General features: G+C 38.2%; 1 protein-coding gene across 1 annotated transcript; it reads left to right on the top strand.

Moving 5' to 3' along the window:
- Positions 1–811: 811 nt before the first annotated feature.
- On the top strand, positions 812–8011 carry gpr19 (G protein-coupled receptor 19). The gene is made up of 2 exons (XM_034032760.3): positions 812–1013; positions 6615–8011. Exon 2 carries the CDS (start codon positions 6649–6651, stop codon positions 7897–7899), a length of 1251 nt encoding a protein of 416 aa, XP_033888651.1. The 5' UTR covers positions 812–1013; positions 6615–6648; the 3' UTR covers positions 7900–8011.
- Positions 8012–16360: the final 8349 nt, after the last annotated feature.

Genomic DNA, 16360 nt, shown 5'->3' on the forward strand with positions numbered 1-16360 from the left:
GTACTGTTTAGTCTACTTCTACAGTAGGTGTTATGCATTATCAAGGCAACGGTCTTGTTCCTGGGCAAATATATAGGATTTCCCTCTGATATTTTAACATTCGCTAATAATATGTACAGTCAACCCACTGCTGAGAAATAATAACAATGTCTATCGTGTTGCTCACAGTCTCGATGCAATGCAGTGATATATCACATACGTAATAGTTAATGTATTATTCCGATCTATATGCACTGTAAAACAACATACTTTATTTAAATGTATCTGTTAGAGAGGTTAAAATAAGTGCAAATCTTGATGATAGATTTTTTTTTTTTGACAAACCCCTTTGTATTTTTTTGTTTTTTGCTAAATGACAGCGCTATCCGTGGTCCTGAAACTAAAAAAAAAAAAAAAAAAAAAAAAGCATTTAAACAAGACCCCCATTGGATACACTAAAGGACATGCATTACAAAGCAAATGCTTCGTGTAATTTAATTTTAGCATTTATATGTATTTCTTAATATATCTTTACAAAACATAATAATAATAATAATAATAATAATAATAATAATAATAATAATAATAATAATAATAATAATGTTGCCGAAGAATTAAGACTTCACTTTCTCCTGTTCTGACCATGCACTATGTGTATTTGGTTTTTGAATACATAACTGTAATACTGGTAATAACTTTAAATGGTTTAATTTATCTTAAAACCAATTAAATACATCTAATCTTTAGTCTTGTCCTTTTAATGAGATTTGTATAACAAATAAAGAAGCCACATGATATTCTGTCTCACGTGACTGTTTCCATTGCCGAGAGAGAGAGAGAAAACACAGATTGTTCATCATCGTCAAGCACCACGACATCTTGTTTCAGTCAAGCATTACCAATGATACAGCAGGCGAACGGTGGTGACAGTCTCAAGCATGACCTGAATCATTGATTTCTTACGTCTGAACAAAATTGGGTTCTTACCAACAGGATTCCAAATAATGTGCTCCCGTTTGTTGTAGAATGAGGGGGTATGTATATTTTATGCTATTTTTGATTATCTTCTTATTGCATTGAATAGGTCAGAGATCAAAAAACGAGTCCATTGATATATTGTAATTTGTTAAAAACGCTTGTTTGTTGGGGAGGGAGGGGGCCTTTGTTATTCCTGCGGTGTGAATTCCCAAATGTAGCTAGTTTTAACAAAGGAACTTAATATACAATGTTATAAAATCGAAAAGGAAAAAAAAAACATGTCAATAAAATAATTAAACATGTTCACAACTTGGTCGTTAAAAGGGACATTGCACGCATTTTGAAATTATAAATGAATGACATTGTTTTGATAATTGGGTATATTCCAGGGAAGACAGGTGCTTTGTCATGTTTAATTGTATTAAGACATTTAATGGAACTGTACAAGAAATCAGCGCCCCCCTGTAGCGTCTGCAGACAATCACATCATACATTCGTGGTGGCCAAACAGATAATGGGGATTTATAACTGCATACTTTAATTAAGTAAATCATTTTTACAATATACAATATGTACCGGTACGTGACTGTTGTCTACAGCCTACGTCCTAAAAGCAAATGTTAAAATAATCAATTGAAAAGCGTTATATTGGCTGTAACATTTTCCACTTAAATCCCAAAGGTCGTATAGTCTTGAGGTTCCATCATTCCTAAGCCACAACATAAGAATTGGAAACGGTTTTAGTATCAGAAAGGTCCTGCAGTATTTTATTCAATTTGTTTTCCCTAAACAATGGCAGTTAACATATTTAACAACGGTTATTTTACTATTGGGCTTCTAGAATTTGCTTCAGATATAAAAGAAAATCCTATCAGAAATGCATGTGTCAATTCTCGGGGTTATTTTATACTGTCAAAAAGGTTAATGATTCTGTTGCTTAAATTCTGCTATAGTATTTTTAAAAAATATATATTCTCAGAAATGAGTTACGATTGTTATGTTACCAAGTAAATTAGTATTATTTAATTGTATTACCCTTCACCAAGGCTCAGCTATAACCTAACCATTATTATCACTTTTACTGGTAACTCAGATAATAAGACTGATATTTACTTTCTCCATTACTTCTTATTGCTATACTAATATAAAACGTGACCAAAATAATGTATTAATTATTAGAGATATATGAATGGTATACTGTAGGTAGTAATTTCTCATAATTTGGTTCATTTAAAAAACAAAACTGAAAAAAAAAATCTGAAAACGTTTCATAGTAATAATATTACAAATCACACACCGTTGATATTTATAAAATGAAAAGCCTAATAAGACATGCCTTTTGTGTGTTTCTGTGCCCAAAATATAATACATATTTCATTATAATTCAGTAGAATTTTGATACACAATTGATATAATATATTTCATTATAATTCAGTAGAATTTTGATACACAATTGATATATCACAGATATATTCTTTTTAATGTTAGTTGTTTTAGAAGAAAAGTGTTTCTTGTTGTCTAACTGAAATAATCCTGGAAAATAGTCATTGACATATATTAATCAAGAAACCCTAAACTTCAAGAATTCAAATTGTTATAAATCAATTGATATGGAAAAGTAGGGCAACATTAAACAGATGCATACTTATGAAGTCTGATCAATGTTTCCAATTATATGTGTTTATGTATTAATTTGGATAGCAAAAATCTAACCATTGTGTTTTGTTCATTTTTTTGTGTAGCAGTTATTATAGGTGCACCTGGTGTTTTTAGACTTTTGGTTTATCTCAGCTTTCTATCAGAACCTTTCTGTTTTCTCTTTGATCTCTACAGTGGCAGATTTTAATAGCTTTGCTCTTTAACTTCATCAGCTGGCTCCACAGACCCTGATTAGCACTAATCTTGGACTCCCTAATGTTACTCTGGATAAAGTGGTCTATAATCGATACTAATCTGGGTCTGTAAAACCAGATGTAAATAAAACCTTCTACATCTATGACCAAAAGTTTTGCATCACCTAGAATTTTAGGATTGAGACATAATTTAAAAAAAAATACATTCATATAATTTAGATATTTTATTTAACGTCATGTAATCAAAGAAATCACAAAATCTACCGGAAGCCTACAGTAGTACAGTATTTCATGTTAGATTTCGAAATGTCACATTTTTCAATTTTAGTCAATTTTTCATTAAGTATATGGAAAACTACAAAGCAGTATGTAATTCAATATGTTAACGTAACATTATTCAGCAGGTTTAATTCGACTTTATGAAGCAAAATGTGTTAATTCTACAAGGTGATACACAACTTTTGGCCATAGCTGTAGTATGTTTGTAAAATAACCTTGCACGTTGCCACAAACTGTACACACGTTGATCACTACATGACATTATCATGTGGGTCGTTGGAATGAATGCAGTTTAAGTATTGTACATTATTTACACATTATCTTTTTTTGTGCCTGTTTGGCTTCTATGACTTACTTTACAAGGAACTGTAGAGTGTGAGTATTTAACAGTAAGTTAATTATATCACTGTAATTAGGTATATGTTTTATTAAATGATAAAGTAGTTTGTTGTATCAGACAGTGGAGTTCAATAGAGGGGTTTCTTTTAAATGAGTCCATTATAGGGCATTCAGTTTTTGTGTCTTTCTGGAATTGCTGGCGGTTTGGTTACCATGGTTTTGGTTAATTCTATTATTTATTTATTTCTTAGCAGACGCCCTTATCCAGGGCGACTTACAATTGTTACAAGATATCACATTATTTTTACATACAATTACCCATTTATACAGTTGGGTTTTTACTGGAGCAATCTAGGTAAAGTACCTTGCTCAAGGGTACAGCAGCAGTGTCCCCCACCTGGGACTGAACCCACGACCCTCCGGTCAAGAGTCCAGAGCCCCTAACCACTACTCCACACTGCTGCCCTTAATTCTATTGGGTTATGCAAAACTTTAGCTGTAGATTACATTACTAGCTCTATTACAGCTGTGGTGATCATGTAGCACTGTTTTTCTTACTGTAGTAGTATTAGCTTTTTTCTGTTTTTAAAGGTTTTTGCAGTCAGCAAGCCTGATTGTCTGTATATGCACTGCCTATGTAAATAGTGTGTGTTTTGGTGTGTTTGTGCTGGTGTGGGGCAGGGAAATGGTTAATCCCCCTTCCCTGAAACACATGTGAGAATGTGGTGGTGGGATAATTAGTTAATTGATGCAAATAGATATTCACACAGGTGTATAAAAGGGAGCTAGAGGGGCCATTTGGGATAGCAGCCCTGGAGAGTTTGTCTGCAGGTATTTGGGTGTGGTGATTTTCCTTTTGTTTTGGAAAGTAAATGCTAGAGAATTGTTTTGGTTATTTTTGTTGTTTGTTTGGGTTCATTGTTGATTAATAAATATGCTCATTAGCTCTTTCAACCTGCTACTTCTGCCTCTGAATCTCTGCATTGCCACATGACAGCCTCTCCGCTCGCGCTACCCTGCCAAAGCCAATTAATAAACACATGCTCTAGAACATGGTTGCTACTCAACCCTTTTTTTTTTTTTTTAGCAAAGCTTATTCAAATTCTCATCCACCAATTCATTCGGCAGACTTTGTCTAATATAACCATGCACTTTACTCTAACTTTGAAGGTAAAATGAATCCTTTTGAATAGCTTCAGAGGGCTGTTTATTTAACATTCAAATGCTCCTTGCTCAGTTTTCATTAATTGGTGAAGCTTCACAGACAGAGCTGTAAACCACTGCTGAGTAACTACAAAGCTCTTTATAAGGTAGAGGTCTATCAATGGTTCATTCATAAATTAAATGGGTTTGGTTGGTCAGCTTAATGCAGTGAATATTAGCTCACAACACCAAAAAACAGACCATTCAAATTTTTTTTTTACAATAGTCAGTTTCTTCTTGAGGTGCTTGCTAGCACCATTCCTGACTGTAGCCACCAAATATAATTATCCCTCTAGGGTATCCATACAGTAGCTGATATCTGAAAAACTGAAACTTTATTATGCAGAGACTTGAACCACAGCTGCAATGGTATATACTTTAGCCAGTCAAGCCTAACCTGTGGGCTGGCCCTGGACCAAGTCTCCAAGTGAAAGAAATATCTTATCCCCACTTGATTACAATCAATCTCTGCTATGGTATTGTGGCAATGTGCCCTGCCCTTGTGTGCGTTTCTGTGTTGTATGCCACATATGGTGTTAGAAGTGGGATAACAGCGCCCCCCAGACTCAGGCCGGAAAGAGTACCGCAGTTTCTTTTGGAAAAAAAAATGACAATGGCAGAAGACGCCAGGAAACTACGGGACTGGATCCTGGACAATGCTGGGCTGGAGGCCCAGTCTATGCCCATAGCCACCCGGATCCTGTGGCTGATAGACAGGAAGCGATGGGAGGCCTATGGGAGGGAACACACCCTAAGCACCTGGGAGGAAGGTGTGGAGTTGGTCCTCAGCTACCTGGAGGCAGCTATAAGTGGAACAGCAGCCCAGGTAGCAGGGTCTCCAGCAGGAGGATTCATGGCCAGCTGCACCTTCCTAGAGATGGGGGAGGAGCCCAAATGCCCTACGCCTGAGTGGGAGGAGCCCGAACGTCCTACGCCTAACAGCCCAAAAGGGAGGAGTCGGTGCGTCCACAGCCCAAAAGGGAGGAGTCGGTGCGTCCACAGCCCAAAGAGAGGGAAGTCGGGGCTTCCATAGCCCTAGGACTCAAGCTACCAGCAGAGGGAGAATGCCTGCTGGTCCCACCTCCACCAGCAGAGGAAGAATGCCTGCTGTCCTCATGTCCACCAGCAGAGGGAGAATGCCTGCTGTCCCCATCTCCACCAGCAGAGGGAAAATGCCTGCTGTCCCCATCTCCACCAGCAGAGGAAGAATGCCTGCTGGTTTCCCCTTCCGAGGCAGAGCCGCACCAGTCCCCTGCAAGAAAGGCAGAGCCGCACCAGTCCCCTGCAAGAGAGGCAGAGCAGCACCAGTGCCCTGCAAAAGGGGGAGACTACACGCTGCTCCCACCTCCGTCGCCAAGAGACTACACGCTGCTCGCACCTTCGTCGCCAGGAGACTACACGCTGCTCCCACCTTCACCAGCAGGAGCAGAGCAACCGGAGCTGCCTTTGCCTCCGCCACCTTCACCGGCAGGAGCAGAGCAGCAGGAGCTGTCTCTACCTCCGCCACCTTCACCGGCAGGAGCAGAGCAGCAGGAGCTGCCTCTGCCTCCGCCACCTTCACCGGCAGGAGCAGAGCAGCAGGAGCTGCCTTTGCCTCCGCCACCTCCACCGCTTCCACCACTAGGAGCAGAGCAGCAGGAGCTGCCTCTGCCTCCACCACCTCCAGGAGCAGAGGAGCAGGAGCTGCCTCTGCCTCCGCCTCCACCAGGAGCAGAGGAGCAGGAGCTGCCTCTGCCTCCGCCACTAAATTTCGTTCCACTTCATGATTGTGTCCCACTTGTTGTTGATTCTTCACAAAAAATTACAGTTTCATATCTTTATGTTTGAAGCCTGAAATGTGGCAAAAGGTCACAAAGTTCAAGGGGGCCGAATACTTTCGCAAGGCACTGTAGGTGACAGGTTGGGATATTGGACTTGTTTTTGCATCCTCAGAGTGTGTGTCAATATTGATGTTTCATTTTCTTCTTCTCTTTTCCCCCCTAGATCCTATTTTTAAAAAGAAAAAACAAAGCCAACAATGGTTTATGCCCAGGAAATGGATAACATCAAACCCTCCCTGGATTCAACCCTCCTAACATTCCTCTTGTTCCGGAATTCCAGCCAAAGAGAGAATTCCACACCCCCAGCTATCACCAGCCCTATGGATTACTATGTAGATAACAACAGAAGGAACACCTCGTATGTTCCCACTTACGAGCTCACGGCAGGAGAGGTGGCAGCAACCAGCCTGGTCTTTGGAATATTATGGCTGTTGTCTGTTTTTGGGAACGCACTTGTTTGCTTGGTGATCCATCGCAGTCGTAGGACTCAATCCACCACTAACTACTTTGTGGTTTCCATGGCCTGTGCAGATCTGCTCATCAGTCTGGGGAGCACCCCGTTTGTGCTTCTCCAAGTGACGTCTGGCCGCTGGATGCTGAGCAGTGCAATGTGCAAGCTGGTGCGCTACGTCCAGTATCTTTCCCCTGGCGTCCAGATCTACGTCCTGCTCTCGATCTGCATGGACAGGTTCTACACCATCGTCTACCCCTTAAGCTTCAAAGTGTCCCGGGAGAAAGCCAAGAAGATGATCCTAGCTTCCTGGATCTTCGCTGCTGCCTTCGTGGCCCCCAGCTTTTTTTTCTATGGCTCTGAGTGGGATAATCATTGCAACTTCTTCCTCCCGGGCACCTGGGAAGGGATCTTCTATGGCATGGTCCATCTGCTGGTGGGATTTCTGGTCCCTTCCACACTGATCATCTTGTTTTATCAGAAGGTTGTCAAGTACATCTGGAGAATAGGCACTGATGGCAGGACAGTAAGGAGAACCATGAATATAGTCCCAAGGACTAAAGTCAAAACAATCAAAATGTTCTTGATGCTCAATTTAGTGTTTTTGATTTCCTGGATGCCTTTTTACATAGCTCAGCTCTGGCACCCGAAAGAGATGAATTTGAGACAGAACTCTCTGGTTTTCATGGCCGTCACCTGGATATCTTTCAGCTCTTCAGCCTCCAAACCCACTCTCTACTCCATCTACAATGCTAATTTCCGGCGAGGCATGAAAGAGACCTTTTGCACGTCCTCTATGAAATGCTATCGGAGCAATGCCTACACCATCACCACAAGCTCAAGGATGGCAAAAAAGAACTACGTGGGAATAGTAGAGATTCCAGCAGCTGCAAAGACTATTACCAAAGACTGCATATATGACACCTTTGATAGAGAAGCGAAAGAGAAAAAACTGGCTTGGCCTATCAATTCAAACCCTCCTAATACATTTGTGTGAAAACTAGAAGGTAGTGACAGCTATTGACAAATGATATGCACAATATGAATAACAACAACAGTAAAAAAGATCTGATCTTTTACCATTTTTTGGCCTTGTTTAGGAAGTGCAGAGCCACAAAACAACAATTCTAAGAGTCTCTGGCTGGTATAATAGGTTTCAGAAAGAATAGTTATTGGAATGTAAAGACAGTTTAGCCAAAGGGTTTTTCTTCCAGTCTGTCTTGATCCTTCTTCTACTGAGGAGCAACCAAGACCACATAATGGAAGAAGAGAACATTTTATGAAAGACAACCTCTGTCTTGAAGAAGTTGGATTCAGTTGGAAAGAGGGAAGCTGTAGCCACACTCCTGAACTATAAGAAGCCGCCAACTACTCCTACCTGCAACTAAGTTTAAAGTTTTAGTTTAAATAATTGATGTTTTAGAATAGGGGGAAAACATTGCACTCACTTTAAAATTGTACCCTTCAACATAAATCAGATGCTACACTGTTTTTAAATGTATTTATGATTCACTAGCTTGTTTTTGTAATTTTCATTTTTAAATGTTAAATGTTTTTGTGACGCCATTTAATGCTGCTAAAACGAGTACTCATCCCAAATGTAAAGAACTGCATGTAAATAGAGGAATATATCTCCTGTTTTATATACAATTAAAGTTCATCTTGAGATTCACTAGCATTTTATGCTCCTACAAAATGTCCTATTTCTCTGTCTTACACTACGGCTTACCCATAAGACAAATTATTTTTGCTGCCTCGTTGTAGACTGTACATACATGCATATTCTATTAAAATGAGCATTTCACAATATAATACCATTATGTTGTAGGGTCCCTGAGATGGCCCCCGCGTAGTTCCTGGCTGTGTGAAGTTGCCTGTCTTCACTTGGGATTCCACAGGGAGCAATGCATTGACTTTGGCACTCCCGCAGGTTAGGGAGGCAAAATGATCTGGGACTGTTTCTCATCACTGTGCTGGCCAGGTGTCTGATGCACTCAAAAGGCAGGCCTTTGTCCTCCAAGGGCCGTTAGGCCCCTGATATCCACTGTAAAGCTCCTAGGTTTAGAGGCCATTAGCTTGGCCGGGGGACCAGGGTGCCCACTGACCTTCAGTTTTTCTGAGCTATTGTGGGGATTGCTGTGGTTATAACTGGACATTCTAAATTGGGGAGAAAAAGAGGGGTACAATAATTGAGCTAACAAAAAAAATGTTTGAAATATTTCAAGTTTGTAACTATAGAACACTCAATAGTGCTGAATTTAGAATACTAAACTTGATAAATTCAATGGCAAAAGTATTTTTCTTCAAAATATTAATTTTAGTATTTCTAAAAGTTTGATTGTAAAATCAGTAAATACAATTTCTAAAAATGTGTTTCTTACAAAAATACCGTGGTAAACTTTTCTAAGGATAGTCCTGTAGTCCTTTCTTTGTATCACAAGTTATTAAAACAATCTTTATTTAAAACTTAGAACATAACATGTAAAAAGCAATTGTGTAACAGATCAACTATAATCAAAAAGTGCAGCGAGGGGGTTGCACAGATCTTTCGCCAGACCTGCTGCTATTTCTCGGTAGATGTATTTATTTTGTGTTTCTGTTAGAGTGGACTCTGGATTTGAGTTTCGCCCCACAACGCTTTGACAGCTTTGCTTTCTTAATCTTCCCAGTTCACGCCGCGATTGTCAGAAACAAACAAACAAAAAATAAATATTTGTAAAAGAAAAAAAACCCCAAAACTATTCTGTGTTTTTGAGCTAATCATTGGTACAATCAAAATATTTATTTAAATAACAATAAAAACAAACAACAAAAAGATGGTGTGTTTGAAACTAAACCAATAACTATGTGGTTTACAATAAAATAACTGGGAGAAACACAATCCAGGACAGTTTTTTGTATAAAATTATTTTTGATAGCATTTTTTTAAATAATTCTCACCGATATACTCAAATATGACGTCCACCGGCGTCTGCAAAAAAGTCACCGTCAAAAGTTTAGCCCAATGTATGGATTTTTGGGGTATGTACACTTTTGACAACAACTTAATAATAAGGTGTAGATATTTACAAATACTCCCCAATATAAATTCAAATATTCAGGACGCTTGTGTATCAAGTCGTTCTTCTCTTTTTGTGACACTGCAACGGCACTGCAGCTTCTTCCTGTTTAGATTCCGTGGGGGAGGAGCGTGAGCCGTCCTGAAGTCATGCGTGAGCCGTCCTGAAGTCGGGTGAGTTTACACTGTCTGTCAGACGGACCTAAGCTGGCACTGAGCCACGTCTTTAGTTGGCTGTTTTTAGTATAGCTGAGAGTAGGCTGTGTGCTTTTGCACTGCAGAAAAAAAGAAAAAAGACCTGATCCGGCCCAAAGCCGTCCTAAAAACGGCCGGTGTAAACACACCACTAATGATGGAAAAACAAACTGCAAACTCCCATTGTGCAGGTCACTGCTGATTTCCTCTAATTGCACCGTAACAAAACATTGTATTTTTGTGTGTTTTAAATGGCCCATATTTAAAGCATTTCTTCCCAGAAAACACATTTTTGCAGGTGTGCTTTTTGGCCAGAAAGATGCCCACCTTCAGTCCAAGTGATACTGTTCTATATCATTGTATAGCTCTGCAATAAAGTAATTATAGCTAACAAATGGTTCTATGACTGTTACAAATGTTGCATTTACATTAACTACATAGGTCTCAAATGTCCAGTTTTTGAAGAAACACGCTATAGAAAACTCTTTTTTTTTTTTTTAAACAGATACATGGTACTACACTAGGTTAAAGAAAGTACCCACTGTCCTTCCAGCAAGACATGTTACTGGCTGAAAGTATGCCAGTCAGTAGTGGAAGCAGCTGATTGGTTATTGACAGGAAAGAAGTTTATTGCAAATACAATTTATAGAACTATTTTGTTAGCTACAATTACTCTAAGAAGTTCCGAAGATGAAGAATATATGGTAGTAGCTCAGACTTCGCTGAAGCTTACAATTCATGTGGGAATATTCACCCTTTAAGTGCAGGCTAAATATGGTTTTAGCTACTAAAATCAGACGAGCATTGATGGGCAGAATGGTCACCTCTTTGGTTTTTATATTTATTTTAAACATTTCAATAAAGTATTGTGGAAAATAAACTATGCACGGCAGAATTACGAATAGAATAATTTAAATAGAATATATTATCACACAGTATTTTCTGTCCTGAGTTGCTTTTGGACAGTAATGCATGACTGGAGTAGCCTTATTTGATTTTCCATGACTTTATTTCTAGTGTATTTTATTTTACAGTACTGTTTGCACCAAGAGGGAACCACCTGTGTGTTTTTATTAAAGCATCAGGAAAGTGTATATTAGAGGAATATATTTTTGCATGTACTTACCAATGAACATGAAGAATACAAGGATATATGTTTTGCAATAAAGCGTTCTATTACCATGGTCAGAAAGAATATAAGAAAAATATATCCCTGTGGTTCTGTGAGCTTCACCCAACAATGGGATTATTTTCTTGTCAATCCCTGCAGCTCATCATTATTCTATACAGTAAAACCTGTCTAATCCAGCCCCTGTACAACCCTGCATTTTGTGTAATTCTGCATCATTTTTGGTTCCCAACCCGATCTCTCTTAGAATTAATGGCATGATCGGCTCTACAACATGGAATTGGCATAATATTTGTCTTGTCTGTCTAAAATCAATGTAAATCTGATTGTGCAGTCCGGCACAATCAGATTCATGTGATTCCCTGCCCACCCTCTAAATTCATAATCAAGTATGTTGCATAAACAGACACATGTCAAGCGGGTATGATACATCTGCAGTAAAATCTTTTTTACATTACGGAGAAAGTAAAATAGAAATTGATACAATCATTAATTACAGGGTATACCTGGACTGTACTCCTACTGTACAGTATGTACTTTAATAGCGTTTTTTAGTGTTCAGATAGTTTAGTTTATACCTACTGTTTTTTTTAGGTACAGTATTAGATTTTAGAGTACCTCTTTTATACAGTACACTGTATAATCCGGCTTGATTTTCTGGTCCCAACTGATGCCGGATTACAGGTTTTACTGTATATTGAAACAAATGGATGGCCACTGTTAATACAATTAGGCGGTCACAATACCTCCAAAAGGGATGTTTGAAGAGTCTCGTCCATAACTTCTGTTTGACTTCGCACTAGAAGAATGAATTACCTAATCCTTCCTCCTGAGGTTCAAATTAATTGCTTTGAGAGTAAAAAAAACAGGCAGCCCTGAATGGCCTCCTCTCATATGTCAGTTTGTTCTTAAGGGATTCTTAAAAGGAGACAAACTTAACCCTAGACAATACAATAATCACAGACCAGGGAACACAGTTGGAAATGAAGTGGGAAATTTGTTGGCTACAGCTTAGACAGCAGATCCTGCTTACCTACTTGCAATAGCCTCAGTTTTACAGAACTATAAACAGAAAGTGATAATGGAATAAAAAATCCTATTCCACTGAACACTTGAACTTGTACACTACTGTGTTGATCCTCAGTACGGCTGTTGAATGTTTGATGACAATTAACAAATGCAATTGCCTTAGCAACAGACCAACAATAGCTAGTCTTTAAAAATAGGCAGGGGAGTGCTGAAAGATTGAGAATGTGGCCCGACTGGGTTCAATCAAAACAGAATCTGCAGAGCAGCAGCAGGCCTGACATTTATTATGTTTCCTGTATCATTCTTATTAGAGACAGCAGCAAAATCCTTTAACACAAGTAAACACAAATCAATTCTGTCACTCAGGCTATTGAAATCTACATTTATGAATGATGCATTTGTCACCAAGGGTTACCACATCAAGCCACTTAGCTACAGGTATGTAATATATAGCCGATGTGTATGTGTGTGCATTTACAGTATATGACCAGCAAAATCACTTTTCAGGGCCATATAGTGAACACAAAGCAAACAGTTCCATCAACTGTCTGGCCACTTTATTAGGACTTGTCTACATGATTGGATTTGGCTCCAACCTGAAATTGATGAAAATTACGTTGATTAGGTGACCATAAGAACATAAGAAAATGTATGAACGAGAGGAGGCAAATCTGTGCACATACGATTCTTAGTAGCTTATTGATCTCAAAACGTTCTCAAGTTGGGTCTTAAAGAATACCAGTGATACAGCAGGGCTCAAGCTGTGGGCGCAGCACAAGTGCAAACAGTTTTCCAGAAATGAGGAAAGACAAAGATCTACCAGCATTCAAGAGGCACGATCAAGCAGGTGCCACAGCAGCTAGTAGTCATGTTGGTAGGTTGCTCCAAGAGATCAGTCGCAGAATGTGTCAGCGAAGGCAAAGTGAAAGGAAACTGGTCACAGAGAGAGAGAGAGAGAGAGAGAGAGAGAGAGAGAGAGAGAGAGAGAGAGAGAGAGAGAGAGAGAGAGAGAGAGAGAGAGAGAGAGAGAGAGAGAGAGAGAGAGAGAGAGAGAGAGAGAGAGAGAGAGAGAGAGAGAGAGAGCGCTGTGGCTACAAACAGTTAGCCACTATACAGATGCTGAGTTGGAGATCTTCAGCAAATTTTGTTCTCCAAAATGATCTACATATCATGTTGTATAGTCCCATCAAATACCCTACAAAATTAAATGTTGTAACTTAAACTAAATCCAAGATGGTGAAGCTGGAACATGTTTCAGTACTAGTTGATTTGACATAGAATGACTCAAAACATTCTTCTATCGGCATTTCATTCCGGTGAAGCCAATAAGTCCTACTGTATGAATTGTATTGCTTTAGATGCAATAGGAACCCACCTGCTGTGCACAGGAAATTATGTGGAGTCAGAGCAGCCTGTTACCTGCACCACTGGGCTTATAACACTAAAAGGATAAACGGGCTTCAATGGAGTCAAAGTGAAAACAAGGTCTAGAAAACCAGAAGATTAAAAGAACAAGTCTCATAAGAATGTTGTTTTGTTCTTCAGATGTAAACAGGGTTATTTTTTTCTTTATGTTTTTTATTTTTGTCTTTCCTATCAAAGAAAGATCTTTGGTCTAAGACTAGGTGGTAGACAAGCAATCAGACAAAAGTGTTAATGTCAAACAAAGTTTAATGATATAAACTGTAATATATAATCCTACAGTTTCTCTTTCCTCTAAACAGCAAAAAATATATATTTTCATAACATTTTTAAATGCTTGTAAAAATATAACATTTGCCACTTACAATATACTCTTAAATACATTTACATTCCATTGTAAAAAATATCATTTAAGGGACAACTTATTCATTTACTTATTAAAAAAAAAATCCAAAAGAAGAAGGTGATTTGTTCCTTTGCCCAGACTGGCATTAAGACTTCTTGATTATCCAGCATAGTCTGTGTACAACAAAATCAACTTTTAAATGAATACATACTATGGATTGATTCTCTATTCACAAACAACATATACTTTTTTTTTTTTAATTTAGTCATCACCAATGGTTTTTACATAGCCTGGACTCAAACCTGTGATCTCCAGGATAAGGGCGCATCCTGCACTCCATGCAGAGCACACTCACAGCTCTGGAACCTCATCTCAGCTCTTCAGTTTCTCAAGTAGGGACAAACCTGAGACCATCAACCATTTCACTTGTGAAATGAGACCATTTCTACACAGACTTGCTGAGGTTAAAGGCATGAAAGGCAAGTGAATTATCTTCTGGGGGGGAAACTTAAAACCAACACTACCCCCCACTTCACTGCTTTATTTAAAATATTTATGGTTAAAGAGTTTTTAGAAAAACTAGTATAATTAAATAGATGTATGATATTCTGTGAACTGGGCACATCACTTCAAATAAAATATTCACCATTCTTTTTTATGTGGATAAATCAGTTTAGCAGTGGTTCAATTTCAGGAATTTTGGGGCACCCAATAAAGTAATCTGACCAGATATTCGGGATTGTTTTAAGTAATTTTATACTCATGTGCAAATGGTATGTAAAGTTAATCTCCCAAAAAATACTGGATCAGTTGATCTTATAACAAAACTGCAAGACTAAAGAGCAATGGAACAAGCACCACTCCCTTTATACACAACCCCCAAGAGGAAGCAATGAGGCTATTCTCTACACAGAAAGGGTCTTCTTTTACTCAGACGCAGACCACAGCTCTACTGTAAAGGATCAAGGCATCAGGAAATACTACAAAGCATAAAACAACAGTCCTCTCTTTGATATAAAGTACAATCAATATAAAAATACATTTATGTTAACATAAATACAGTACTCAAAACACTGAAAAGTGCATTAACATTTTAACATTAACACAAAAACAAAAAATGTTGCACACTCTGACATCAAAATCAAAGTATTCTAAAGCCACAATACAAATGCATGTACTGGATCAAACAGCAAGGCTGGGTTAAAATACCTGTAAATACAGAGAATCCCACCTGTTAAAGCACTCCAAAACAACATGGCTTATTTTAGCCATGACTTATCAAATTATCTTGAATGGTCATTGTCTGACAATAGTTACTATCTTACTATCAAAACACTTTCTTTGTGTGCTATCATTCAAGGGTAGAACAATGACATTGCTATCGTATTTTAGCATACCAATGGTATCTCACTGATATCATATCAGTACCAAGGTGCTACTGATCAGTTATTGGTGATGTCAATGCATTCAGATACGTTAGTTTGCAAGGAAACTTGTATAACAATAGGTACCAGAAATTGTTGTCAAATCCCGCCCTCTACATAAATATACATTCATTTGTGGGTTTATTTTAAAACTTAACTACAGCCCCAAACAGACCACACAAGAGAGTAACATTGTTTTGGAATGCTTCAAACTTTTGAACAAAATAATATCATTGTAAGTGTTACCTTACTTATATTCTCAAAGGCACAGCACCACCTATCCCCGTTAAAGAGCTGAGAGCAATGTGGAGATGTATTTTATTCAATAACACGAAACTAGCTGTTTACCACTTATATTTGATCAAGCAATCTTGTAATTGTGGATTTGGTCAAAAGTTGATCAAATGATCTCGACAGGAAAACTTTACAGATACATGGGGAAAAGCTAATGGACTTGTAAGCAATCTGGTACATTTGGAAGAGCAGCTTTATACTCACTGCAAGGGTCTATTTTAACAATGTAAAGAGCAGCTGATATTAACACCTCTTTCCACCTTGTTACTGTATTTAGTGAAAATGAAAGAAACTCCAGCTAGTAATACAGGGGTGTCTGTATTTAGACAGCTGGAGGAAGATGTGAAAATGGTACCTATGAAAGACCAAAAACAGGCTCTTAAAACAGTAACAAATACTCCTTTTAAATCACATTCATTATAGCAGGACACAATAAATGACACAATTTCAAATTTCAGCAGCATTAAACTCATTACCATGCAATCTACTAAAGATAGCAGACATTGCATTATCCCATATCCATATATATATATATATATATATATATATATATATATATAT

This window comes from Acipenser ruthenus, chromosome 14 (genome assembly GCF_902713425.1).
Source record: "Acipenser ruthenus chromosome 14, fAciRut3.2 maternal haplotype, whole genome shotgun sequence".
Lineage (NCBI taxonomy): Eukaryota > Metazoa > Chordata > Actinopteri > Acipenseriformes > Acipenseridae > Acipenser > Acipenser ruthenus.

What these genes read in the sequence shown, in the direction of transcription:
- gpr19 (XM_034032760.3), top strand. Translation starts at nt 6,649, where the DNA reads ATGGTTTATGCCCAGGAAATGGATAACATCAAACCCTCCCTGGATTCA.